At 61.9% G+C, this 27,732-nt stretch overlaps 1 protein-coding gene across 1 annotated transcript in view; it reads right to left on the minus strand.

Annotated features, from left to right (window-relative positions):
• LOC101949488 (unconventional myosin-Ig) overlaps window positions 1-27,423 on the minus strand; it is a 67,210-nt gene extending 39,787 nt beyond the window's left edge. Inside the window, exons 1-14 of the mRNA XM_008173116.4 lie at window positions 26,471-27,423; window positions 17,677-17,885; window positions 16,634-16,727; window positions 16,177-16,342; window positions 12,878-12,931; window positions 11,474-11,569; window positions 11,031-11,147; window positions 8,707-8,913; window positions 7,586-7,731; window positions 6,418-6,532; window positions 5,578-5,748; window positions 4,910-4,980; window positions 2,379-2,453; window positions 1,306-1,438 (exon numbers count right to left, since the gene is read on the minus strand). Coding sequence (XP_008171338.2) covers window positions 1,306-1,438; window positions 2,379-2,453; window positions 4,910-4,980; window positions 5,578-5,748; window positions 6,418-6,532; window positions 7,586-7,731; window positions 8,707-8,913; window positions 11,031-11,147; window positions 11,474-11,569; window positions 12,878-12,931; window positions 16,177-16,342; window positions 16,634-16,727; window positions 17,677-17,885; window positions 26,471-26,565 — 1,749 coding nt within the window. The 5' untranslated portion in view covers window positions 26,566-27,423. The remainder of the gene's footprint in view (window positions 1-1,305; window positions 1,439-2,378; window positions 2,454-4,909; window positions 4,981-5,577; window positions 5,749-6,417; window positions 6,533-7,585; window positions 7,732-8,706; window positions 8,914-11,030; window positions 11,148-11,473; window positions 11,570-12,877; window positions 12,932-16,176; window positions 16,343-16,633; window positions 16,728-17,676; window positions 17,886-26,470) is intronic.
• Between the last annotated feature and the right edge of the window lie 309 nt (window positions 27,424-27,732).

Raw genomic sequence — 27,732 nt, forward strand, 5'->3', positions numbered from 1 at the left:
GGCAGCCTGTCAGGTCCATCTCAGGGGCCCTCAGCTGCTGAGCAAGTCAGGATTTGCACCCAGACCCAGCTGACCTGCAGGAATCAAACCGACAGGTGGCTACGCTCCAGGTGCTAACAGTGCCCTCTTAGGAGCTGGCCCTTTAAGAAGTCCAGGTGGAGCTACTCATCAGTTAGCCAATCAAATGAGCAGCGGGCCAATCCGGGGAGGGAGGGGAGCAGCCTCAGAGGGCAGAGGCAGGTAGAGGACCCGGTTCCTGGGGCGGGAGGCCCTCGTGCCACTCAAGAGCTCCCCCTCTGGCAGGAGCAAGCATGGCATGCTCCCAGACCTCGTCCATCAGGGCTATCCCACCGTCACATGGCGACAAGGGCAGAAGGGTGGGGGGAACCATCCAGCTGTCTCGCCCCTGCCCAACCACCACAGTGCCCAGCCACCGAGCAAGCTCACAGGCTGCTGGGGAGTAGAGCGGCTGGGAGATGTAGGGCTGGGTGTCCTGCTGGCCAGCCATGCTGCCACCCGTGGGGGGTGGCACCAAGAAGCTGGGCAGGGAGGGGGCCACGGGCGGCTCTGTGACTGGAGGGGTCAGTGCTGGAAGGATGAGGAGCGGGGCCTCAGATGTGCACTAGGGGCAGCCCGGGCATGTGGGGCTGGAAATGCCAGGAGGCCTGTCCCTCTCCTGGGATTTGGGCCCTTCAGCCACGGGGCGCTCTGGGAAGCGTCCAGGCGGCAGACGTGTTTGGAAGGAGAGGTGCAGGGGCACTGTTAGAGCATAACCCCAAATGCCAAGCCTGGATCCAGGTTCTGGCCCGACAGTTGGAGCCTTCCCCTCCGATGGGCCGTTCAGAACTCCCTGCGATCTGGGAGAGGCCAGATCCTGAACCTCACCCTGCCTGGGCTTGGCTCTGCGTGCTAAGGGACACAGAATCCAGCCTGGAACCGGAGGGAGGCCTTGGGCCCAGACCCATCTCGGGGTATCCCACCTTTGCCAATCTCCCATCCCTACATGCTGCCAGTGGCCACCATGGGCCTATGCAAGCTCAGTGGCTGTGTAGGGCCAGCTCCACCCAGGGCCCTGCCTGGCGGATGACACTGGCCCCAGGAGCACACGCCGAGCTCCCTGACTGCCTTGGGAAGGTCCTTCCAGGCTCCCAGTCCAGACACAGGGGAGGTGGGGTATCCTATTGTTCTGTCACACAGGGCACCGTGGGACCTCTGGCCAGCCCTGCTCACTGCCGGCAGCAGCCAGAGGGCCCCGGTGAAGCAGATGACCGAGGAGGAGCCGGGGTGGGGGTGGGGGAGCGTTACCTTGGAGGCCAGGTTCTCCACCAGCGCCACCATGGAGTTCTTGAAGAGGGTGGCGGCCGTCAGGGGGCGCTTGGTCACCTCGGTGATGCTGACCTCGCCCTCCGGCCACATGTCCCTCAGGACGGGGTCCGTGCTGGGGAGAGATCACCAAGGGGCGTGAGGGGCCGGGAAGCCAATGCTCAGGGACGGGGACGCCAGGGTGAGGGGAGAGCACAGGCCTCATTCGTCCCAGCTGTCCAGGGAGTTACTGTAGGCTGGAGACTTTTGTGGGAGATCCACCTACACCACCTGGAAGCAGAGCTCTCCTCCCCTCCCTCGTATTCCCTCCAGCCGCCTGGGCCATTGCCTGGATGGGATCCCTGGTGCCGGGAGAGACACAGGGGGAGCAGGACCCTGAGACGGAAACGGGCCACAGGGCCCAGATCCCGACCCAAGGCTCCGCAGATAGAGCCACGGCACGGGCTCGTTTAAAGGAAGAGCGCCACCCGCTGGCGTAGACGAATGTGCAGCGCTGCCCAGGCGTTAGGAGGCTCCATAAGGCTGGTGTTGCCCTGTGCGAGGGAACCCAGCCAGGGGTTGGATCCTGTCCCAACTGCCCCCGGGCTGCTCCGGCTCCAGGAGCTCCCAGCCCGTTATCGCTCCCCTCTGCCCGCTGGGTTCAGTCAGGGGAAAAGGACCCAGAGCCCCTCCCGCTGGTCAAAGCCGGCCTGCTGCTTGCCAATGGGCGGCCTGCAGGAGAGGCGTCGGGGCCCATCCTCACAGTTAGCCCCCTTGTTGGGAGCTCCGGCAGGGAGGCGGAGGGCTAACTGGCCTGGAGACCAAGCTCCCCGCTCGGTCATGGCCAACACACCCTGGTGGTGGCAGCGGCCTGCACCGTACCTGCTCTGTGGCTTGACAGGGGACGCAGGTGTCAGGGCAGCCAGCCTGAGCCCCATCTGCAGCACCAGACCCCCCCGATCCCGCAGGATCTCTCTTGCTGCGGCTCTCGCCCCCTCCCCGGAGCGGAGGCCAGGCCCCACATGCCCGGCGAGGCTCAGCCCCATGGGCCTGCAGCAGGCACCCGAAGCCCTCACCTGTTGTACATCAACCGCTTGAAATCTTGGAAGAGGGTGTCCTTGTTCTTGTCGATAAACCCCTCCACCGAGTACCTGCAATTCAGAGCAATGGGGGCCAGATCACCTCCAACCCCAGCTGCTCCCCTGTGGGGAGGTGGCAGCTGTCCCTCCACTCGGACCCCTCAGCCCGGGATGGGCTGCAGCCGGGATCCTGCTAGGGCAGACACCCGGAGGGGAGGAAGGGGCTGGTGGTTATCCCACCCTGGGGGTTTTCCCACTAAAAATGATTGTGGCACCTTTAAGGCTTAAAGGGCCAGTGTCCTCACAGGCACAGTTTGAAAGGGTGGCACCTGGGTCACCTGATCGTGCAGGGCGCATCCGGTTTTGCATCCTGCCGCACTCAGTATCCTGAGCATGCCCCCATAATCCCCTTGGTCCACACTGCAGCCCCCCCACCCCCTGGGGGATGGGGAGGAGGCTGCCCTCCCCCTAGAGAGGTGGCTGACTCGAGGTGCCCATGCCCCGGGAGAGGTCTGCAAAGAGTCAGAGAGGACCGTTCCCTCCCCACGACAGAGCGGGTTCCAGCCTCCCGGGGCTGTGTGTGAGCGATTGCTGACTGCCTTTGCCCGCATGGAGTCAGAGAGCGGGGGAAGAGCCGGACAGGGCTAGAGAGAGGGGTGATGTGACTGACACTCCAAGGGGCTGAGGGATTCCCCCGAGACCCTCCTCTCCTTTACCCCCCCAATGCAAACACGCACGCACACACACAAAAACACACTCACACATGTACAAACACACACACACTCCTGCCAGATCCCCCCGATGTGCAGTCGCGCACACACGTGTGCACATGCACAAATCCCTCAGGGAGCCACACTCATGCCTACATGCACACCACCAACATGCAATCACATATACACATGTGCAAAAGCACAGCTCCCAAGGGCGGGGGGATAGCTCAGTTGTTTGAGCCTTGGCCTGCTAAACCCAGGGTTATGAGTTCAATCCTTGAGGTGGCCACTTAGGGATCTGGGGCAGAATCAGTACTTGGTCCTGCTAGTGAAGGCAGGGGGCTGGACTTGATGATCTTTCAGGGTCCCTTCCAGTTCTATGCGAGATATATATATGGAGATATACACCTTTTTTTTTTTTTAGGGAGACGCACTCACGCCCAGGTGCACACCCCAACATGCCATCGCACACTCACACGTGCACAAGCACCACCCCACAGGGAGACACACTCACGCCAGATGCACACCCCCAACATGCCATCGCACACTTGCATGTGCACAAGCACCCCCCATGGGGAGACGCACTCACGCCCAGGTGCACAGCCAGCGATGCCTGTTCTTGCCCAGCTGTGCATTCCCACCCCCAGGGAGCCAAGCGCACATGGCCCGGGTCCTGTGCTTGCGCTCTGGACCATGGCTGTGGGCTTGACTCCTCTGCCTGACTCCAGCTCCCCTGACACAGGGCCCAGGCCTCCCCCGTGCCCAGCTAACAACAAGCCTTGGAAACTCTGAGCAAGCAGCCCTGTGGAGGCGGCTCTCCTTGTGAACGGCAATGCAGCGTGCGAGGGGCCGTGGGGGCAGCCTCCCCCACGGGCCTGCGTCAGGAGGCTCCTACGCCCCAGCCGGCTCCTCGCATGCTCGTCTCCCCTTCTAGGGACAGGCTCGGAGTTGGAGTCCGCCCGGGCACCCCTCCCCCCGAGAGATGCCTGGTCCGGGCTAGGAGGAGGCTAGTCGTGATGGCTCCTGGGATCAGCGGCGGGAGGCATTTGGGATCTGTCCAGAATTTCACGGGACAGTCCCTCGCCCGGCCGGCCTAGTTCCGGGCCCAGAGCCCAGCGCATCCTGGGGTGGGGAGGGGAGAGGCCCCCGGAGCAGCACGCCGGGCCAGAGACAAGACCAATATCACCGGGGCCTGGAGAAGTGCCGCACATGAGCTGGGGAAAGGGGCTGAGAACTGGCCGCAGAGCGGGGCGAGGGACAAGCGGCGGGGTCTGCTAGCGAGGGAAGGCCGCGAGCCTGCCGAGGGGGTCCTGTAGCTGCCGAGAGCCGTGGAGAGAAAGAGCAGAACAGGTCAGCGCTTGCTGCCCGTGAGCCCGGCCAGGCTCGGGGGAAGTCTCCTGACGGGGCAGGGGGAGCCCCTGGCTTTGACTGGACGATACAGGCCAAGAGCTTGCCAAGGGGCTGGGGATCTGAGCTGTGCCTGGAGAGGCCTCAGAGGGGCCAGACCTGGCCTGGTTTCCAAGACGGGTAAGCAGCCACCTGCCGAGAAACCAACCCCCTGGGCCCGTCTGCAGGTGGAAATCTGGCCAGCGTGCAGGGCACAATCCTGCCCCCCCCGCGCCCGGCTGGGGCCCCCCCTCGGCCTGCCCAGCTCAGTCTCCCACCCCTGCAAACTGGTACTAAGCCACCAGCCCTCCAGGTCAGCCTCTCTCCAGCCAGGGCCCCTATTGGACAGAGATGCCAAGCGGCCAGGTGGGACACCCGCTCCTCTGCCCGCTGGGCGTCACCCTGACTCTGGGGGGCAGGGGCAGGACTCACGTGACGTTCCCGGCGTAGTGCTTGATGCGGAAATCCCGGCCGAACTCCATGGATTTGTCGGTGGCGCAGAGCTGCGAACACACGGTGGGCTGAGCCGGGAGGGCACAGGCAGCCAGCGTCGGGTGCCCATGCATCAGGGGGGGTACCCACCACCCCTCCGGGCACCGCCGCAGACAGGCCAGTACCCCATACTCTGATACACCTGCCCTGCACCACCCCTTCCCCCACGCCCCAGCAATCCCCCCTCCCACCTGCACTCACACCCAGTGCCAGGCCAACGAACCGGGCAGCCCCCCGAGGTGCCAGCATACCCAGAATGCACCAGTGAGTGGCCCTCCAGCCCCCACTCAGGGGAGAGGAACCTCCCACCCCTCCAGCCAGAAGCACTGGGGCCTGTGGGGGCGAGGGGGGGCACTGGCTTGGAGGGATTAAGGTTATAGGGAGACTAAATTTGCCCCGCTCCTGCAGAATCCAAGGAGCTCCCTGAGACAGCCCCCCCCCCACCCCCCCGGAAGGGCCTCTCCCTCCCAGCAGGACCCGGTCTCCCTCCCGCTCCTGAGCCCTTTGTCTTCCACCCAACGGGCAGCCCAGCCCCCGCCCACCTAGCCGGTGGGGCTCAGCCCTGAGCCCGTCTGAGCCCGGGCCCTGAGGTGCCCACGGGGCGTTACCTTGCGGCTGGTGTAGTGGGGGTGCTTGCCCAGCTTGGTGTTCATGGACTCCAGGAACATGGCGTCCGTGACCTGGCCCCCGGTCAGGCAGGCCTCGTCCAGGATGGAGATGATGCCCTTGTGTGGCTGCTCCACCAGGTCCACGATGATCTGGTTGTTGAAGTACTCGATCTGCGAGGGGGGGAGGCAGAGGTTACTGGGCACGGCCCTGGGGGAGCTGGGGGTTCACAGCCTGCCCTAGGGGCCCTCAGCGAACAACGGCACCCCTGAGCCGGGCGTGGGAGGAGCCTCGTCAGGCCCCCCAGGAGACCATGTTGCAGGCTCAGAGCAGGGGAGTGGGGACGCAGGCGCCGCAGCAAGCGAGAGCTACGTGGGGCAGAGCTGACGGCCCAGCGCCCCTGCAGGAGCGGCTCTCGCTGTCCTGCTCCTGGGGGCGCTGTCTGCCCCTGGCCCTGGGTGAGGGTCATGCAGATCACGGGGAGGGGCCCTTCCACACGGCCCTCTGGGCAGGGAACCCCCAATGGGGCACTGTACCCCAACGCTGCCTTCTGGGCAGGGGCCCCCCAATGGGGCGCTGTACCCCAATGCTGCCTTCTGGGCAGGGACCCCCCACCCCAATGGGGCGCTGCCACGCCCACACTACCCTCTGGGCAGGAACCCCTCCCCCATTGCACTGGGCACTGGCACCCCCACGCTGCCCTCTGGGTGGGGAACTCCCACCCCAATGGAGCACTGGCACCCCCATGCTCTCTTCTGGGCAGGGACCCCCACCCCAATGGGGCGCTGCCACCCCCACGCTGCCCCCAGGCCAGCTGCCCCCCATGGGGCTCTGGCACTCACGTGCTGCCACTCAATGCCTTCCCGCTGATACTCCTCCTGCTCCTGCCTCAGGATCAGCTCGATGAACAGCTGCTGCAGCTTCTCGTTACAGTAATTGATGCAAAATTGCTCGAAGCTGCAAACCAGCAAAGTGCACGAGTGTCATGGTCTGTACCCCTGCCTCCGGGGGACTGGGGTCTCCCGCACTCCATGCCCCCTTCCCCAGCCCCCCACCCCGCACTCTGGAGAACACACTGGGTCCCGGGCCAGGGCTGGCTGGACGTGCTGGCTACCCCATGCCCAGAGCCAAGGAAGGATTCGGTTCACGGGGGCGGGACTGAAGGAGCCGCTCCATGCTAACCCCCCGGGCAGGCGTGCTGCACCTGTCGAACAAAGCACTTTGCACGCTGTGATACGTGAAGAGTCACTGCAATGCAGCCGCCTCTGGGCTGGAATGCAGCAGCTGCTGCACGGCGCACAGGAACGCGTCACAGGAGTTCAGGGGAGCAGTGAAGAAGCAGCCACCGCAAATCCAAACGTGCAGGAAACGTCTGGCGGCCGAATCGCGACCCAGGCTGGAACCGGATCCGTGTGAACACCTCTGCTCTCACCAGTAGTGCCAGGGGCCCTGGGTGGGCAGCATCTCCACTTAGCCCCCTCCAGGAAGCACAGCAGCCCCCAGCCCCACAAGCACCTTCCGTGCAGAGTGACCCAGCCCCACATGGCCTTGCTTGCATGTGGGGAGCGGGGGCCAAGCCTGTGTTCAAGCTCTCAGTGCACCCGGCTCTCTCCTCTCTGAACCGGGCCTGGGAGCAGCAGGGAAATGGAACCACCATCCAGCCCAGTGATTGTTCCCTTGGCCTGATCCCCTGCGACCAGCAACCTGCCCTCCTCGCTCTCCCTCTCCCTCTCCTCCACGCCCGGCCCCAAGGCCCTCTGGAGCTGCCGGATCTGGAAGGGCCGAGCTCCTATGCCCGCCCCCTCGTCCCTCTGCACGTCAACAGAGCCACTGGACCTGGCAACCTGCCCTCCTCCCCCGGTCCAGGATCAAACCACAGCAAATCAGCCCTACGCGTGACCCCAGCCCCAGTGCATGCTGGTAGAGGAGATGGTGGGTAGGGCTGGGTCCTGCTGGGCAGGCCTCCGGCCGGGCTGGCTGCATGGCCCGAGGTGGCTGGCTGGGCTCTACCTGTTGCTTTCGAAGATCTCGAAGCCGTAGATGTCCAGCACGGCGATGACGGTGTTCTTGCCGTGGAGCCGGGCGTCGTAGTTCTTCACCTCAATGACGGTGTTGATGCGCCCCACAATCCAGCAGAACAGCCGCTCGTAGATGGCCTGGGGGTGGGGAAACGCCATGAAGCAGAAAGTTCCCCCTTGACAGCTAGTCCTAGGGGCTGGTAAGGGTGAAACTCCTTCCACCAGGTGTGGGGCACTGTACCTTTCAGGAGCGGCTGTGCTTAAGCCACGCCCTCTGGGGGCGGGGACAGGTAGTCAGCACTCGGACATGTGGGGAAGGCTGATGTGCAGGTTTCACTACTGCCCCCTGCTGGATGAAATGTCATGGCTGTGCAACTCTACTGCCATCTAGTGGCTGCTGTGGATATAAGCCTTAACCCTACTGCAGGACGGGGTGCACCTTAAGCCCAGGGGCTGTGGGGTTTTTGCAGCTGAAGGCTCTGGGTTTGATCCCCACTGCTGCCCCACTGTGGTATAACCAGCCACGTCCACATGGCTGCAGCCATGGAGCTGTCTGGAGCGGCTGACCCCGGGAAGGGCTTTGAGCAGCTCCTGGCCTGTGTTTCTATCCACACTCTTCACCCCAGGCTCCCTGACATTGCAGCCCGGGTGCCTTGGACGGGGACGGATGTGGGGTACATCAGAACAGCCCCACTCCAGGCTGTGGGGCCGGCAGCTGTCAGTTTAGTGACCTCATTTAACTCATCCCCATCAGCACGGGATGGCAAACTAGCCAGGGTGCCACAGGCCCAGCGCAGAGCGGCCAGAGATGCCCAGTCCCTTGTGGGCAGGGTGACAGTCACAGCACGGGGTGAAGCCTGCCCCACAGCTGCCTGGCCTGGAGAGAGAGAGAATCTGACACGTAGCTGGGGGCGAGCATGACTCCCGCGAGCTCCTGTGTACCAGCTGGGAGCCTGGCCCCGAGCAAGCAGTGACGGGGAAGGCAAGGGAGCAGCTAGGGCGCCCCCCACAGGAGCTGTAGGGCATCAGGGCGATTGGAAGGAGGACACTGGAGGTCACACAGGGACAGAGGGACTCGGCAGGCCCCGGTTCCCAGCTCCTCTACCCCTTTACCTTGGCGCAGGCGTCCCTGGCATAGTTGGCTTCCTTGGCACTATGACCCTTCTCGATGACCTCCCCGCCGCCCGTGGCCACCGCGCGATACAGCAGGGTTCTCAGCAGGCTCTCCGGCTGGGTGGAGGTCAGCTCCCCCAACTGGGAGACCAGCTCCCTGTTCTCTATCGCCACGGCATCTCCCTCGGTGACGAAGCTCACGTTGCCCTGGAAATCCATCGAGAGAGACACAATCAGCAGGGAGAGGGCACCAGCTTCCCCCTGCATGGGCCGGAGCTGGGGGAAGCCACCGGTGCCCCAGGGACACTGGGACATAGAATCATAAAACTGGAAGGGACCTCGAGAGGTCATCTAGTCCAGTCCCCCTGCACTCATGGCAGGACTAAATATCTAGACCATCCCTGACAGGTGTTTGTCGAACCTCCCTGCTCTTAAAAATCTCCAATGATGGAGACTCCACGACCTCCCTAGGCAATTTAACCACCCTGACAGTTAGGAAGTTTTTCCTAATGTCCAACCTAAACCTCCCTTGCTGCAATTTAAGCCCATTGCTTCTTGTCCTATCATCAGAGGTTAAGAAGAACAATTCTTCTCCCTCCTCCTTGTAACAACCTTTTATGTACGTATCTGCCTTAAGCCTTGCGAACGTTCCTCAGTGGGCACAGAAAACACACCGTGCGCAGGGAGGCTAATGCCCACCCCCTGCACGAGGACACACTATGGACAGACGTCGGACAAACACGCACAGACCCGACGCCTAGAAACACAGGGCCCGATTCTCCGCTCCCTTGCGCCTCACGTCGTCGTCCACCCCGGGGGACAGGTGTGACTGGTGCCTGGGTGCCAGGCTCAGGGCCGACAGAGGGGCAACCACAGAAGCGGACCCAGAGCGTAGTAGGGCAGGCAGGTGAAGAGCCTGCCCCGTGCCACGTCAGAGGTGGCACAAACTTCGCTCCTTGCTGCAAGTTGGCTCAATTTTCCTGCCCAGTGTCAGCCGGCACCAGCCTGTCCGGACGCAGTCACAGGCCAGAAAGGTCCGCGGGGCCACACGGAGTGGGTACAGCCACCTAATGCTGCACCCACTGACAGCAAAGGGAGTTGTCACCGGGGACAAGCAAGCATCCCATTCCCTCATGCATGGGGAAACCGGCTGGAAGAGGGGCCGTGCCGTGCCCCTGGCCACACAGGAAGCCTATGGCAGGGCCGAGAATCAAATCTCACCCCCAGGACAGTCAGTCCTGTGCTTCAATCGCCAGACCAGGCCTCTGCCAATACACCAGGGCTGCCCACATGTTTCTTGATACATTCCAGGACACAGAACGCGCTGGCACAGCCGGCCTGGCTCTACAGACTCAGAGTGAAGGCCCCATCGCCAGGACTTGGTCATATGCAAGGCCACATTTAAGGCAGGTCAGGTCACTGCACTGCCCGAGGCTAGGGTGGACAGGTGTCCAGTTTTCAACCAGACAGTCCAGTTGAAAAGGAGACCTGACAGTGTCCGGTCAGATCTACTGTCTGTGTGCAGTGAGGTTGGCAGCCGGGCCATGGGCGGGGCCCGTTCCAGAGCGCTGCTAAGTGCCCTCGTGAAGGTTAACCTCCTGCCAAGCACCCACAAGCTCTGCAGGACCCGGATCCAGACTCAATCCCAACCCACCCGCCTCCTGGGGAAGAGTCACTGGCTTCCTGGGCCGCCAGGTGCTGGGCCTCGATCTGCTGCCCGGGTGGGGTGGCTGGCCCGGCCATTCCCCCAGGGCGCCCGGAAGGGCCGGGGGAGCCCAGCTTAGCTTGATGAAGTGCGTTTCCCTTGAGCCCTCTGCCAACCAGCCTGGCATGTGTTTGGCTGGGCAGGCTCCAGGGGGCAATGCTCTAGGAGGATCCCCTCCAGATTTCGGCCCACAACTTCAGCGCAACTTGAAGAAATTCCTTCCCCCCCCCGCAACGAACCTGGGCCAGGTGTGACATGGAGCTAAGCACACGCTGGGCAGGGCTGTGGGAACCGAGCCCTAAAAATGGGTTCGCGTACCCCAAACTGACCCCGCCCCCATCTCTGCCACGGGCCGAACCAGAACCCCGCCCCAAACTGACCCTGCCCCCTTCTCTGCCGAGGGCTTACTCAAGTTCCGATCCGGGGGACCCTGTGCCCAGCCCCGGGCGACACTCCTGCCGGGCCATCCTGGTCGGTCACACCCCTCCCTGCAGAGTGGCTGGGCTGGCTCAAGGGGCCCCGTGGACCCGGAACACAGTCGGCGCTGAGACCCCTGTGCTGGCTGGGCTGGGCTGGGCACAGGGGAAGGGATGTATCCGCCGGCCAGGCCATCGCTTACCAGGTGTAAAATAGTAGCCAGGATCTTGTAGACTGAGTTGATCTCCTCCGGGCTGAAGCCGATCACCTTCATGGCGTCTGCCACGGCCTTGAAGTTGGACTGATCACTGGTCAGCAGCTGGGAGATTGGAGGGTGGAGGGGGGAAGAGCAGATGAGAGATGAGTGGTTCCCAGCCTGGGGGAAGGTGCCAGCTGCATGGCTGGAGTTCATGCAGGGCATCCTGCCCCCACAGCCCCTCCCAGGGTGCCTGCCCCTGCCCCGGAGAGACCATCTCTACCGGCAAGGGGATCGCTCAGGCGCTTTGGCCCACTCAGTCCTTGCCAGCAGCTAGTGCCCATGGGGGCAGCGCCCCTGGATCCACTGAGGACTGGGCTGAGAGCCAGCAAACTCATTTCACACAGGAGCCTGGCATGGTCCCCCCCTTGCGTGGAACCGGGACTCACGTTGTTGCTGGCGCCCTCGCTGGTGAAGCGGTAGGCTGCAGGGTCTCTGCAGAGATGGAGGGAGGCCAGCTGAGCGTCCGAGGCCCCGAGAAGCAGCTGAGGGGGAGAGACAGGGATGAGACCCCCTCGTACCCGGGGCATGCGGGGATAGCGAGGACCTGGGCCATGCCTGGGGCTCTGGCTGGCCTCTGAAGCACGGGAGCTCACCCAGCACACTCAGGTGGGTGGGTGTTCCCAGGGAGCTGAGATCCAGCGAAAGGACAGGGGGGTCAGGGTAGCGAGGTGTTGGCTGGCGAGGAGGAGAGCTGGACCGTGGTGCCGAAGGTGGGAGGAAACTGGCCTAGCAGTAGGGTGACCAGATGTCCCAATTTTATAGGGACAGTCCCGATATTTGGGCCTTTTTCTTATATAGGCGCCTATTACCCCGCAACCCGTCCCGCTTTTTCACACTTGCTGTCTGGTCACCCTACCTAGCAGCCTCAGCTCTGCCCTCCCAGCCCGACCTGGGGGGAGAGGGGGCAGGAGAAACAGGAATGGCTGGGCCCCATCCTTGGGGCGGCTGGTTAACATGCTGCCTACTGGGCCGGGGCTGAGCGAGAGCCAAAGGAGGTGGGCGGCTGCAGCGTGCCAGAGATCGCGTGGCTCCGCAAGGTGACGGCGCCCACTTCCCCGGCTGTTCTGAGTCACCGGCCTGCGGTTACCCACCCGGGGCCTGGCTCGCTATAAATAAGGGAGGTGCAGCAGCAGCGGAAGCCGCCGGGGCATCGCCGGTAAGTCCCGGCGCCCAGCACAGCCCCGTTCTGCACCGAGGCGTCTGCAGCGCCAGATTCCCTGGGCGAGCGGGATCCTCCTCTGCCCCCAGCCGGGCAGCACCCGGGGGTCTGAGCGCATAGGACTGGGGCCGACCTGGTGGCGCAGCTGCCTGGCCACAACCGGCAGGAAACCCACGGGATGTGCCCCTGTGGCTGGTGGGGTGGGGGCCCATGAACCGTCCCCACTTCCCCCTTGTTCCCCCTCCCTCTCTTTACTGCGGCTGGCTGGGCTGCTGCCACCCCTTAAAGGTGCCAATGAACTCAACGCAGGCTGGCTCTGCCTGGGCCCCACCCCCAGCCAATCCCTGCTGCCTTGGCACCAGTGGCACAGCAGGGCAGCTTGACGTTCCTGCAGCTTGTCCTGGGGAGGGAAGCCTGGAGGCCCTGGCTGAAGCCGGACTGGCAGCGGGCCCAGTCCTGGGTGGGTTCCGGTGGCATTTCCCTCTGCTACTGATGGGCGCACGCCCCATCTGTCAGTCGTCTTTATTTAATCACCTCCTTATCCCTGCCCCTTCCCCTAGGCAGCCAAACCCTGCAGCCTCCCGGGGATCCCCCCGCACCCCGGACTGCACCAGGATTCCCCCCGGCTCACTTGGTAGAAGGAGTGGAAGTTCCTCTCGCCCGGCTGCTGGTGGAGGATGCGAGACTGCAAGGGAAAACCCAGAGGAAGTCAGTGCCTGGGGAGGCCGCGTCTCGCAGCCCCAGGCCGGTCCTTGCCGCGCCCCATCACTGCGGGTCCTGTGCTGGCACATCCAGCTCGGCCCCGGTCGCTAAGGAGTCACCGCCAGATTTGCTCCAAGCAGAGACAACGGGCTGGTGAGACCAGCAGGGCCGGCTCCGGGCACCAGCCGAGCAAGCTGGGGCTTGGGGCGGCAGATTGTTCGAGGCGGCATTCCGCCCAATCCTAGGGCAGCACGGCCGCTTTTTTTTTTTGTACCGCTCCGGCTGCCCTGTAGGGGGCGGCAGCGCGGAGAACCAGAGCGCCCTGCAGGGCAGTCCTCTTCCTTCCCTCCCCGCCGACCAGAGCGGAGCCCTCGCGGCAGGAGGCGGCGCAGCGGGAGGGGCCGCGTGGCAGCGCCCCTGCTGTAGCCCTGGCCACCTCCTTCTCTCTCTCTCCCACCCGCTCCCTCCCCCACCCCCCTGCAGCCAGTCCCCCTGAACGCGCGCTCCGGCCGCGCCACAGGGTTTTTTTTTGCTTTGCCGTTCTGGCCGCCCCGTTTTTTTTTTGCTTGGAGCGGCCAAAAAGCCAGAGCCGGCCCTGGAGACCAGAGAAATCCCCTCGTCTTAAAGGACACACCGGTCCCGGGTAAAGGAAAGTCCACACCCAGAGCGCTGGCTGCCGGAACAGGGCCGATTCCTCCCTGTGCCTTATTTTGCTGCAGGATGAAACCAGCCCTTCGAGGTTCATGCAGCAATGTAGCAGTGTCCTGGCCTTCTGGGTGGGAGGCCTCGCCGCGGTCCTGGCCACCGAGGACCATTCAAGAGCCGGTTCTCTTTTCAAGAGAGCAGAGGCGTTAACTCCAGTGTCCTGGCTAAATGCCGGTGAGTCTCTACAGCCTGTCTGCCTCAACTCCCCCCGCAGCGTGGATCCAACAGCCATCTTCCCTTCCTGCCCTAAGCTAGTAAACAGCTGCTGCGTTGCCCCCCAGAGGTGGCTGCATCCCAGTGAGGGGTGAGGCCATTTCTGTGTGTGCAGTGCTTTGGGATGAAAGGCATCTTGGGAATGTCAGAGACTAAGGGCAGGCCTGGGAGGTAGTGGACTAGAACGGAGCCTGTCACTGAGAGGGGCGGAAGAACCAAACAGGAGACGTGCGAGACAGCTCCGGTAGAGTCACCGGAAGGGCTTGTTGCCATTCGGGGTGCATGGGGTCTAGGCTACGTCACACTCGGGGAGCGCCTGTCCTGGGGGGATCTCAAAGCACTTGACAAAGGCAGGTCAGTGTCCTTCTCTCCAGCGGGGGAAGTGAGGCCCAGACATGATAGGGTTCCACAGCACGCCAGGGCCTGTCTCCTGACCCCCAGCCCACACCACTAGTCGACACTATCTCTAGCGTGAGCCCCCCTAGCAGGGCCACATGACCTCCAGGCCACTGGATGCTTATGAGGTGATGGCCACTGGGCTGTCTCCCAGCCCAGCAAGGATTGGTACCATGCCTGGATGCAAGGTCCAAAGGCCACTCCCCCGACCACAGCAGGCTGCAGGCCCCAGACGCCTCTCCCTTGCCATCTCTTCCCCTGCTCTGGGGCCAGCCTCCTTCCGGCAGCCCCCTCCATCTGAGATCTCTCAGCCCTTCCGCTGAAATGTCAGAGCCCTTCCCAGCCGGGTCTGATCACCGAACAGGGCTGCCTGGCCTGGAAAGGGGCAGGCCGCCCTGTGACGGGAGGGCCTGGGGACCGCGCTAGCACACCGTGATTTCTAGGGTTTAGGCCAGGCGGGAACTCTCAGCCAGTCCAGAGAGGACAGCCCAGCTAACGCCCCCCAGGATGGAGCTGAACCAGGAGGCTTCACATGGGGAGAACCAAGGCCCCTGCTCTCCTTCAAATACAAACAAACGACAGAGGAGTTGCTTGCTCAGGACTTGCTGAGGGATCTAGGGAGGGTCCCTGTGTTCCCGAGGCCTGGGCCTGCCTGCTAGGTACTTCCCAGCGCAGCCAGGATCTGCTCGGAAAACATCCAGTTATCTCCCCCGAAAGCCATGTTCTGAACCTGCCCCGGGCACAGCCCATTGGGCCTCTCAGCCCTGCAACATCTCTGTCCCCCACCAGGTGAAGGGGTGACTTGATCCCAGCCTCTAAGTCCCAGCATGGGGAACAGATATTTAACAACGGGCGCTCCAGTCTGATGCCGTGGGATGGCTGGAAGTTGAAGCTAGACACATTCAGATTGGGAAGAAGGTGTCAGTTTTGGACGGTGAGAGTAATTAGCCATTGGAACAATCTACCAAAGGCCGAGGTGGAGCCACCATCACTGACAATCTTTCAATCAAGACTGGAGATCTTTCTAAACCAGGGGTCGGCAGCCTTTCAGAAGTGGTGTGCCGAGTCTTCCTTTATTCACTCTAATTTAAGGTTTTGTGTGCCAGTGATACATTTTAACGTTTTTAGAAGGTCTCTTTCTATAAGTCTATAATATAGAACTAAACTCTTGTTGTATGTAAAGTAAATAAGATTTTTAAAATGTTTAAGAAGCTTCATTTAAAATTACATTAAAATGCAGAGCCCCCCGGACCGGTGGCCAGGACCCGGGCGGTGTGAGTGCCACTGAAAATCAGCTCGCATGCCGCCTTCTGCACGTGTGCCATAGGTTGCCTACCCCTGTTCTAAACCATCTGCTCTGGGAATGATTGTGGGGCAGTCTCTGGCCTGGGCTAGACAGGAGGCCAGACCAGATGATCACGACGGTCCCTTCTGGCCCTGGGATCGATGAAGGACACCGTGAGCAAATGGTGCTTGATTTAAGGAGGAACCAAGTCCTTCCGCCCCTTACCACAGCCCGGATTAAAAGGAGAGGGGCTCTTCCAACCCAGGGTGATGGCATCTCTCTAGCGAGGGAGGAGGGGGCTTGAGGCTCATACCCGGCCTGGAGGCACGGCCAGGTGAATTACGGCAAAGCCCGAGCTTTCCACTGCCTCCCAGGCCTGCCCTTAGTCTCTGACATCTCCAGGATGCCTTTCATCCTCTCGGCTTCTTCCACCCAGACCCTGCGGCCCGACCTGCACGCGAACCAGCTAGATGCTGTGCCGCAAGGGTGCTGCTCCGAGCACTGGGCCCATGGTGCCCACCTCCATCCTCTTCACCCAGCAGTGCATGTTACCCGCCCCCCCGCTTCCCTTTCCCCCTGCCACTGCCCCTCCCTGCTCGGGCAGCCCCGGAGGGGGCCCAGGGCCGTACCTTCTCCAGGAGGTAGTTATTGATGTGGCCGCCGGTGGGGTCCCCTTTGAAGTCGAAGTCGATGTCCATGTATTTGCCGAAGCGGCTGGAGTTGTCGTTGCGGTTGGTCTTGGCGTTGCCGAAGGCCTCCAGGACGCAGTTGGACTTGAGCAGCACGTTCTTCACCCTGGGCCGGGCGGGAAGCAATGAAGGGAACATCACGGGGGGGTCCGGCTGCATTACCCCCGGAATCAGGATTGGCACCTCCATGGGCTTGCCACAGACGAGCCCCCCGTCCTGTTTGCACCCAGGGACGATCCGCAGCACTTGCCACCTACTCAGGGTAGCGGCAGCTGTTCACAGGGAGGAAGGGACTTGACCAAGGTCACCCGACAGGTCATGGGCAGAGCTGGGACCAGAGACCAGGTCTCCTGAGTCCCAGCCCAGTGCACTGGCCAGTGCTGCTGTGACCTCTCACCTCTCCACCTCTTCCCTCTGGCTGGGGTTAGTGATGGCCGCTATGTACTGCATGATGTATTTACTGGCTTCCGTCTTCCCAGCACCACTCTCCCCTGCAAGACAGACAGACAGGATGGGAAGAGGACAGCAGGACGGGCGAGGCTTTGCTGCCCTAGGTTAACGCCCACCGCCCCGGCACACACCCGGGAGGTCAGAGGCCACTCGTCAGCTCCCAGGAACCACATTAGGGGGTGGGTTTTGCGACCCTGGCGGCTGGTGAGCTCAGGGCTGGAGCACGGAGCCTTCAGTACCAGCGCAGCCTGCAGGAGGACAAGCCTCCACCAGCCGTCCCTTGTGCCCAGCCCTGGCCTGGCAGGGCCCCGTCAGCTGGGTGGGGGCAGCTGAGGCTCCGTGGCCTGCTCCCATGCAGATTTGCTGGTGATGGGCTGTCAGTATTGTGGCCACTAGGAACTGCCCTGAGGCTGCTGAACTCAGCTCGCGGATGGCCGGGCATGGCCAACCTGGGCCATATTTGAACCGCTCAGCCCGCAGCTGAGCAGACGGGGTGGCGGAGCAAGGTGACGCCTGGGGGAGGAGGGTGGGCAATGCCAGAGCCCTGGCATCACTGCACTGCTGGCTTCCAAGGTGCCCTGTGGGCAAGGGGGAGTGGGTGCAGCGCTGCCAGCCCGATCCTGAGGGGACGTTTGTTCGCAGCCTGAAGCCGCCCCAGATGACTCCAGCTACTTGGGGGTTCCAGCTTTAGAGGGAGACAAGACTAGACTTCCAGGAGGACGTGGGGTCGAGGGCTGGTCCAGCTGGGGCTGCTGCAGAATAGGCCTCAGATGGCACAAGGACAGGGGCAGCAGGGGGCTCTGGGCCGGGACGGAGGTGCCCGGCAGAGCTGGGTGGGAGCCCAGCATGTCGTAGCGATGCGCCAAGGGGGGGCGCCTGACAAAAATCACAGAGGAAGCAGGAACCGGGATACATGCTCCTACGTGAGTGCATGCGTGGGACGGACGGACGGACAGACAGAGGGGCTCTGGCTGCCCCGCCCACTCAGACCTGAGATGACGATGCAGGTGTCTTTGGCTCGGCGTTTCATGGCCTTGTAGGCGGCGTCGGCCACGGCGTAGAGGTGTGGCGGCCGCTCGTACAGCTCTCGGCCCTGGTACTGCTCGATTACGTCCTTCCCGTAGAGCTGCGTCTGCTTGTAGGGGTTCATGGAGACCACCACCTCCCCGATGTAGGTGTAAATCCGCCCCATCTCGAACCTGCAGGGACCAAACCCACTCAGGCTACAACAGCAACGCCGCGGCCACACGGCCTCATGCATCACCCCAGAACAAGAGCTGTACCTGGAGCTCTGCCTTCCAACAGCTTCATACCCCCACTGCGCGGCACTGCCCTGCCAGGCTATGGAGCAGCGCCCCCTACGGCACAGCCACCCTGCAGTGCACTGCCCGTCAGATCCATGGAGCAGCGCCCCCTACGGCACAGCCACCCTGCAGTGCACTGCCCGTCAGATCCATGGAGCAGCGCCCCCTACGGCACAGCCACCCCGCAGTGCACTGCCCGTCAGATCCACGGAGCAGTGCCCCCTATGGCACAGACACCCTGCAGTGCACTGCCCATCAGATCCATAGAGCAGCGCCCCCTACGGCACAGCCACCCCGCAGGGCACTGCCCGTATGATCCATAGAGCAGCGCCCCCTACGGCACAGACACCCTGCAGTGCACTGCCCGTCAGATCCATAGAGCAGCGCCCCCTACGGCACAGACACCCCGCAGTGCACTGCCCGTCAGATCCATAGAGCAGCGCCCCCTATGGCACAGACACCCCGCAGTGCACTGCCCGTCAGATCCATAGAGCAGCGCCCCCTACGGCACAGACACCCTGCAGTGCACTGCCCGTCAGATCCATAGAGCAGCGCCCCCTACGGCACAGACACCCTGCAGTGCACTGCCCGTCAGATCCATAGAGCAGCGCCCCCTACGGCACAGACACCCTACAGTGCACTGCCCGTCAGATCCACGGAGCAGCGCCCCCTACGGCACAGACACCCTGCAGTGCACTGCCCGTCAGATCCACGGAGCAGTGCTCCCTACGGCACAGACACCCTGCAGTGCACTGCCCGTCAGATCCACGGAGCAGTGCTCCCTACGGCACAGACACCCTGCAGTGCACTGCCCGTCAGATCCACGGAGCAGTGCTCCCTACGGCACAGCCACCCTGCAGTGCACTGCCCGTCAGATCCACGGAGCAGTGCTCCCTACGGCACAGACACCCTGCAGTGCACTGCCTGTCAGATCCACGGAGCAGTGCTCCCTACGGCACAGACACCCTGCAGTGCACTGCCTGTCAGATCCACGGAGCAGTGCTCCCTACGGCACAGACACCCTGCAGTGCACTGCCCGTCTGATCCATGGAGCAGCACCCCCTACGGCACAGCCACCCTGCAGGGCACTGCCCATCAGATCCACGGAGCAGTGCTCCCTATGGCACAGACACCCCGCAGGGCGCTGCCCGTCTGACCCACGGAGCAGCGCCCCCTATGGCACAGCCACCCCGCAGGGCACTGCTAGACTCTCTGATGGAAGGATACTGCCAACAGGGCTTCTTGTACCTTCCTGTGAAGCAGCTGGCTCCGGCTCTGCTGGCGACAGGGTTCTGGGCTGGCTGGCCCCTGCTCTGATCCAGCCTGGCAATTCCCACGTTCCCCTCTCCAGAGCTCTGCCCCCTTCATTGACCAACTCCCCCACTCCCCCATCAGCAGCATTGCTAGGCCGAACTCCAGAACCAGCATCTGGCTCTCACCGGGCACGGCTGGCCCCTCCATCCCTGCCCGTGGGAACAGCCTGCTCGCCAGCGACCTCACTGAGTCAAAGCCTGCCACGGGGTCGAGACTGCCCCAGCTGCCATGGGTCTGCGGTTCTGTGGGGATTGGTACCACGCTCCCTCTTTGGCTCCTCGGTCCCGCTCATCCCGGTGTCCCTGCTTCTAACCCAGCAGTGGGCAGTGCTCCACCAGCATGCGGAAGGGGCACCCCATTCCCATGGGAGCTGAGCTCCCCTTTAAAAATGGGTCTAGCCCTGCTGGTTGGGGGGAGGGGCCTTTGAGCTGCAGTCACTGGGCAGGTGGGGTACATGTCGGGGGGGGTGTTAATCCAAGGCGTTAAGGATCGACAATAGCTGGGTGCAGTGAGACGAGCTCGCTCCGTCACAGTGGCAGGGGAGAGGTTGGCACGAACGCACTGAGAACTGGCAGCCACACGCCAGGCGAGGTGTGGACGTGTCACGCTGTTAGCTCTGTGCTCCTGGCTGCTGGTTGGGGGTCCCTGCAGCGCCAGTGAGATGGGTGGCAGGAAGAAAGGGGCGAGAGAACAGGGAAGGATAGAGGGACCAGTCAACCCACGCCCACTGCCAGGGCCTGGGAGGAGGGGACAGGCGGATGAGGGGCCTGGAAGTGCTTCACACTGCCATTCCCTGGTGGCCTGGCTGTCTCGCACGTGGCCTTCTGTGCTTGAAATTAGCAAGACATCGCGGGGTGTCCCATTCGCACTTCTAACCGCATGGCGCGGGCGCACGTCACACATGAGGCCAGCCTCCAGCCACCACCGCCATGCTCCTGACCCCAGCTGCGACCCCATCTCTAACCAGACCTAGGCGGGGTGCCCCAGGCATGTTCCTGCTTTCCGGGCCCCCGGGAGCCATCTGCTGTCTCTTGCCACCATGGCCTCTGAGCCCCTACCTGACTGAGTTCTGCTGGGCCCCATCTGCCCGGGCTCAGGGCCGGCGCAACCCATTAGGCCACCCAGGCGGTCGCCTAGGGCACTAGCATTTGAGGGGCGGCCTTTCAGGTCCTTCGGCGGCGACCGTGGCAGCCGGATCTTTGGCCGCCCCGGTCGTCGTCAGCATTTAGGTAGAAGGAGGCGCGGGGAGGGCCGCCTGTAGCAAGTGGGGGGAGGCGGCACGCAGGGGAATTCCCTGCCCCAGCTCACCTCTGCTCCGTCTCCTCCCCTGAGCAAGCCGCCCCGCTTTGCTTCTCTCCCTCCCAGGCTTGCAGCGCCAATCAGCTGATTGGCGCCGCAAGCCTGGGAGGCTGGAGAAGTGGAGCGGCGACGGCGTGCTCGGGGAGGAGACGGAGTAGAGGTGAGCTGGGGCGGGGAGCTGCCGCACGGCTCCCCGGGCCAGGGGGAGCTGCCGCGGGGGTGGGGGGGTTGCTGACGGATGGGGCTGTCCCACTTGCAGGCATGCCGACCTATCAGGAACAGAGGAGAGCTACTCAGGGGTGGCTTATCCCACATCCTGCAACTGTGGCTTCTCACTCCTTCCTCTGCCGTAGCTGGCGCCGGAGACAGACCAGACTACATGCACCTTGGGTCTGATCCAGTCTAGTCCCTGTGGCCTGGCCTTTGGCTAGCATGGGCAACAATCAGCACATTCTGATCGACTGCAGCATTTCTGGGATGCGTAGGGGTCGACGGAGTGCAAAGGCTTCTGGGACACGGAGGGGGGCCGAGGATTCTGGGGTCACAGGAGAAGGATGGCTTGGGGGCCCCAGCAGCCGCAAAGCCGGCTCTCCCTGGGGCGGGAGAGACGTGTGTTGGGAGGGGGAGCCTGCTCTGCAGTGGTGAAACCAGCTCTTTCTTGTAAACAGGCGGAGAGCCAGGAACTCCCTCCCCGTGAGAACTCGGCCAGCCCGGAAGGGTGTGACTCAGAGCAAACCTGGCTGCTCCCCACCTGCCGGCTCTGTGCTTCAGCAGGGAGAGAAGTGAGAACCGGGTGAGAGCCAGGCAAAGCGGGTCCTGCCCTGGATGTCTTGGCCAACGCCGCAAGCAATCTGGAGAAGAGCCCCGGCACTCTACTGCGGCAGCCATTACTGCACCCACACGCTGCCACCATGCAGGGCTAGCTCTCCTGTGCCCAGCTCCAGAGACACAGGCCCCATAGTCTGGGTAACAGATCTCTCTGTCCCATGTCCTTCACCTTCTGTCCCTTTATCCAGGGAGCTCACCGGTCGCCTGGTCCAGCAAGCACTCCCTTGCCGCCCTGCTGTGGGCAATTCCTCCCGATTAAATTCCACCTCCTGCTCCCGGTGTATCCGGTTGGTCTGAGTAGCCTCTTCCTGGCTTCCAAGCCTCATTATCTCCTGACCCTAGCTGCAATCCCATCTCTAACCAGCTTTAGACAGGGTGCACCTCTTCTGTGCCAGGAGACCTGAGACTCAAAGGCGCTCAGTCCCCCTGGGCCAGGGAGGATCTCCTTCAGCTGCAGCAGTATGAGGGGCTTGTGATCCGACACACAGCTGAGCGGGTCTGGTGCACACTAGCCAGGACGTAACACAGGGCTGTTGCGTCCCACCAAGTCCAGCCCAGAGCCTAGCTGTTTTCCCAGGGCTGGCTGCCCTTTGCAGAGCTCCCAGCCCCTGGAGTGCCTCTCGCTCAGGGTGGCCACACAGGGGTGGCAGCGAGCCCCGACGGAGCTGGTGGGATATGGGCACAGAGAGCAGTACTGGTTTGGTGGGGGAGCCCAGAGAAGAAATGAAGGCATCCCAAGGGAAGCCCCTGGTCCAAGGAGGAAAGCACAAGGATCTGGCTGAGTTCAGAGGAAGAGGATGAGTGGATGTGTGTGGGGAGAGGGGGGAGTTGGAGGGAAGGAAGGGAGATGAGCTGTCCCCGCAAAATCCTAAAGCCAGCTTGGATGGGATGACGACACGTTACTGACACCTGGGTGCTATTGTTGGAACATTCCCTTTCCATGGTGACACCAGAATCTGAAATAATGGGGACGAGCAGCTGCCCAGCGGCTCAGCCGGAGCATGAGGCAGGCCAGGAGCCGCCTTAGCAAAACCAACAAGGCTGATGCTTAAGGCAGTATCAATGGTGGTGCCTTGGAGCGTGTCATGTTTGGCTGAGCCCCTGGGATGGAGAAGCTAGATGGGGAGCTGCTGTTCTCCCTGCCTCACGACACAAGAGCAAGGGATTGAAATGTGGCAATTCCAAAACAGATGCAAGGAAACACGTGTTCACAAAAAGCGCAATGAGCCAGTGGAACTCATGGCCACAGGAAGTTGCTGAGGCCAAGAGCTTAGCACAGGATCAGATTGGAGTCCTTCCAAGCTCCACTCCCAAAATAAGCTCCACCCATCAGCATCACCAGAATGAGACCCCGTTTTCAACATCCGGCCACGGCCCTCACGGCAACACTGGGCTCCAGGCGCCTAGCTTCCTGAGTGGGGAAAAGTCAAGCGGTGGGACCTGACCCACACCACCCACATGAGACATTGTCACTCAGCGAATCATGCTGCCCCGTAACCCTCCGGCTCCATCCTTACACAGGTGAGGAAATCATTAACAGTGTTGCCATATCAATTATCATCACTGGACAGCTGAGTTATCCGCTGCCCCAGATGGGTGGGAAAGGTCACATCTCTCCGAGACAGTCTGCCAGCCTCAGCGCCGCACGGCTTACGCTCGGGTCACAGGTCTGAGGGTGTCTTTGCAGCCAGAACAGCTTGAGACGGCCTTGGTTTAAAAAAAAGGAAAGCAGAGAGTCTGGAGAACAAGCCTTGCTTTTCAGAGCAGGGCTGGCAGGCGTAGGCTGGCTGTTTCGAAGCCTTGCCATTAATGCTCAAAGAGAGATCTGGAAGGGATCGAACCCCTCCGGCTCCAGGATCGAAGCCAACCTGTAACTATCAGAGGCCAGGTCTGAGACCGGGGGGCAGATTATCCCATCTCAGCTCCTGCACTGTTCTTACACCTTCCTCTGAAGCAGCTGCTGCTGGCTCTCGCCAGAGACCGGATCCTTTGGACTAGCTGAACCTCGGCTCCGATCCAATTGCTGGGGCTGCAGAAGCTACTCACAGGACACTTCACCAGAGATTGGGGAGACAGAGCTTACCGCGAGGTCAGCAGGAAGCACCAGACTAGGACACGTGAGGGGGGGTTCTGAGTCCACCTGTGTTCCTGACACACTGTGGGAGCATGGGCAAATCCCTGCCCCGCCCTCTGCCTCAGTTTCCCCATCCGTAAAAGGGGGCTCATGATACTGAGATACCTCCGGGGGGAGGGGTTAGAGGATTGTTAACTGCAGCTGTGATGCTTTCTCAGCCAGCTGCCTTGATGCCAGGGCTGGGAGAACTCAGAGCTGCATCTTGGACACAAAGGAACATGCTGCCAACAAGGGAGCTCAGCTCTGGGGGTTGGTTACAATCCCAAAGGGACCAGAAACAACGGCTGAGAAACATGCAGCCAACGGGGCTATAGGGCCCATGGCCCGGCCAGTTCAGCTGGCAGTGCGGCTGTTGGTTCATGGCACATGTACAGCTCCTAGCACAATGACACCCCAGTCCTCACTGGGGCCAGCAGACATAACAGGCCACCCGTCCTGCTGGGGGCTCAGCCCAGCCCAGGGCGCGACCTCCTGCCCGCCCAGAGGATCCTGTGTGTCCTAGACAGCCGTGCAAGGGGATGGGGCGGCTGAGTCGAGGTTAACCCCTTGTTCACCCGGGACTGGGTACAGTCCCTATTACCACACAGGATTACATGGCTGTGACGGTGCTGCCCGTGGGAGCCAGCTGAGGTTACTCAATTAGGGTGAACTGCAAACAAAATGGGGCAGACAACCCCCCAAAAGCTGGTGGTTATTCCAATACTTAGATTTACCAAGCCAGCACAAAACAGCTTCTGTAGTACCTCACTGGTTACTCAGAGTCCAAACAACGCCCAGCCTCAGGCCTCCGTCCAGACACATGTCAGATATGATGATGATTACTGAAAATCTTCTCTCATCATATAAAAGAAAAGGTTCTTCCAATCCCAAAGGATCAGCCACACACCCGGGTCCAATAATAACTTAGATCTTACCCACAATACACGCTAATAGCCAATACTTATTAACTAAACTAAAATTTATTTAAAAAGAAAAGAGAGAGAGTGTTGGTTAAAAGATCAATATACACACAGACTTGACTTTAATTCTTGAGGTTCAGATACATAGCAGAGATGAGTTTATAGTTGCCAAAAGTCCTTTTAGAAATAGTCCAGAGGTTATAGTCCAATGTCCATATTCAGGGTGACTCCAGTCAGTGACTGGGGATCTCAATCCTTATGGCTTAAGGTTTCCCCCTCTTGAAACCCAAAGCAGATCTGAGATGAAGGATCGTGTCCCAGGGTTCTTATACATTTCCAGCAGCCTTTTGGCCTGAGAAAACAATAGGCTTAACTCTCCTTCTCCCAAACATCCTGGCAATTAGCACAGGGTCATTTATCCATTAAACAGTTCAGATACAGGTTACCTCAACCTTCAAAGAGACATAGAGACAATAATACCATTGCACTCAAGTATCTTCCTAAATGTTAATATTTCTTTTTTGAGCTTTGAATCAAAGCTATAGCAATAGACAAGACTTGTTTGCTTACATCACAAGACCTGAGCAAACATCTCCCCTTCCATCTCTAACAGTGCAGACTTGCATTTCAAACCTCTTTTCATTTACATATCTTCTTAACCAGTCACTAAAGTTCAGCCATGGGTCAGGTCAGTCTGAGTTAATTAACTCTTTCTGGCCCTGACACCTTTCAATGAGATATTATATCACACTCCTAACGTCACAATGGCCTGATCTGGAAAGGGGCTGTCCCCACCTTTGGGTGCTCAGTGCCTTTGGAGACCAGCCTATGGCAGTTTCTCTTCCTGGCTCTCTCTGTCTTTGCAATCACAGCACCCTTCGGCATGCGGCTCTAGCACCGCCAGGCCTATCCCAGCAGCCTTCCTCCCTTCTGGACCCTCAGCATCTCCTGAGGCCCGGCTGGATCCTTTGGGCCCCCCTGGCAACCATGGCTGGACAAATTCATCTTCACAAGCTGTCACACCCTCCCCCACTCTGGGACAAGCCCCCCACCCCCACCCAGCTACCAGTTCTTCCCTCATCTGTTTTGAGCGGCTGCCTAGAGACAACAAGATTTCTGCCTTCACACATCAGATGCAGTAACATTTAGGACACCCGTCCCCCTCCCGGAGTGTGTAACATCCCCTGTCAGGAGAGAAAGGCCAGTCCAGACTCAGACTGGAGCTTCCCCAGCCTTCAGGGGTAGGTTTGGGCCCATCTCTTGCTGTTTTTCTGTGTTGAGCAGGTGCTCGGTGCTGTACAGTTCTCACAGGCAGTCCAGAGTATAAGGGACTACTACAAGCACTAGCTGAGGGAGCTCTCCTTTAGCTCCCACGGCAGAGATCTGTGGGTGTGAAGCTGTAGCTGCAAGGCTCTAATCCGGCCTCCCTCCCATCCCACTTGTATAGATCGACAGGATCCCACAAGCCCTTCACCCGCCCCACCTGCAGGGGGGCTGCTTTGCTCCTCTCTGGTGGGGGATGCACAGTCCCGGATTAGCACCACACTGGGACCTGGCTAAAAAACCAGCTTGAAATGGGGAGTGCCCAAAGGGTCCCACATCCTGCTGGCATGGCCAGGGGACAGTCCGGCAGCACAGTGTAAAACCCCACGCTGGAATTCAGCCCGGACGCCAGGGTGCACCCACAAGAAAAGCACCGTGGGAATTTTACGGCCCGCCAGCCAGCAGGTTCTAGGCATCCTAGCTCCTTGGGGAGATGGTCCCTCCAGCACCACAGCGCCTCCTAGCGCCAGGCTTGGTGCTGATGGGCTGCCGAGTGCCTCCTGCTGAAACACCAGCGTTGCTTTCTGCTAAGGCTGGGCAACCTGCCACCCGTACCCTGACCTACTACAGCCCTTCCAGGCCTGTGCCAGCCGGCAGCACCTCAGGCCAAGCTCTCCTCGCTGCTCCGCCCTGCCCGCCCTCCGCCGTCCCGCCAGGGGCCTCCGACCCCAGTGCCCAGTTACCTCAGCTTCAGGTTCTCCATGAAGTGCTCCATGGTCACCTGGTCCAGGAGGACGAAGTCGGCCTTGCCGAACTCCAGGCTCTCCTGCTCCGCCATGCCGCTGGGGGGACGTGTGGGGCCGGGCGGTGGGGGAGAGAGCACGAGCCGGAGGAAATATGACTTTCAAAACTCAGCCGTGATCGGCCGGGGCTCAGCTTCCTGTGCGGAGGTTGCCTGAGCGGCAGGGAGTGGCGTCAGCCGGGGAGGTGGGGTCATGTGGTTTGAGCCCGGCTGAGCGGGAACCCCGCGTCACCCCCACATGGCACCGGGAAGCACAGCCGGGTGCCCGTCTGCCCATCTCCCGCTGGGCTGAATCCTGCCCCTTTTAGTGTGATGGGGGGGGGCAGTTCCCCTGCAGACAGGGGGCAGGTCCCAGGACCCCACCCAGGGGCGCTGTGTGCATGGAGCTGTGCTCTGCAAGGGGCAGTGCCCCCCAGTAGGGGGGGATTTGGGGAGGCCCATCAGCCAGCTCTCCTAGGAGGGTGGGCATGCGGGAGCCCTGCAGGATGGCTCCCCAACCTGGCGGAGCAGGTTCCTTCCCAGCCCCCGGGAGCCGCCCAGCCCCCAGCCTGGCCCACTCAATCTGTCACTCAATTCCTCACTGCCCCATTCCTGCATCTTCCTCACTCTGTAGTAATTACCCAGAAGCCTTCAGTGAGCCGCACTCCTGCCCCCACAGCCAGGCTGGAGCAGGCCCGGCAGAGCTGGGCGTAGAGCAGCACTGGGAGAGTGGCAGGAATCCTACAGGGCCATGGGCAGAGCTGGGTGGGGTCAGGGCTGGGATAGCAGGGGGCTGTGGGGCAGGAGGGCAGGGCCACGGGCAGAGCTGGGTGGGGTCAGGGCTGGGATAGCAGGAGGCTGTGGGGCAGGGCCACGGGCAGAGCTGGGTGGGGTCAGGGCTGGGATAGCAGGAGGCTGTGGGGCAGGAGGGCAGGGCCCCGGGCAGAGCTGGGTGGGGTCAGGGCTGGGATAGCAGGGGGCCGTGGGGCAGGAGGCAGGGCCACGGCAGAGCTGGGTGGGGTCAGGGCTGGGATAGCAGGGGGCCGTGGGGCAGGAGGCAGGGCCACGGGCAGAGCTGGGTGGGGTCAGGGCTGGGATAGCAGGGGGCCGTGGGGCAGGAGGCAGGGCCACGGGCAGAGCTGGGTGGGGTCAGGGCTGGGATAGCAGGGGGCCGTGGGGCAGGAGGCAGGGCCCCGGACAGAGCTGGGTGGGGTCAGGGCTGGG

This window comes from Chrysemys picta, chromosome 2 (assembly GCF_011386835.1).
Source record: "Chrysemys picta bellii isolate R12L10 chromosome 2, ASM1138683v2, whole genome shotgun sequence".
Lineage (NCBI taxonomy): Eukaryota > Metazoa > Chordata > Testudines > Emydidae > Chrysemys > Chrysemys picta.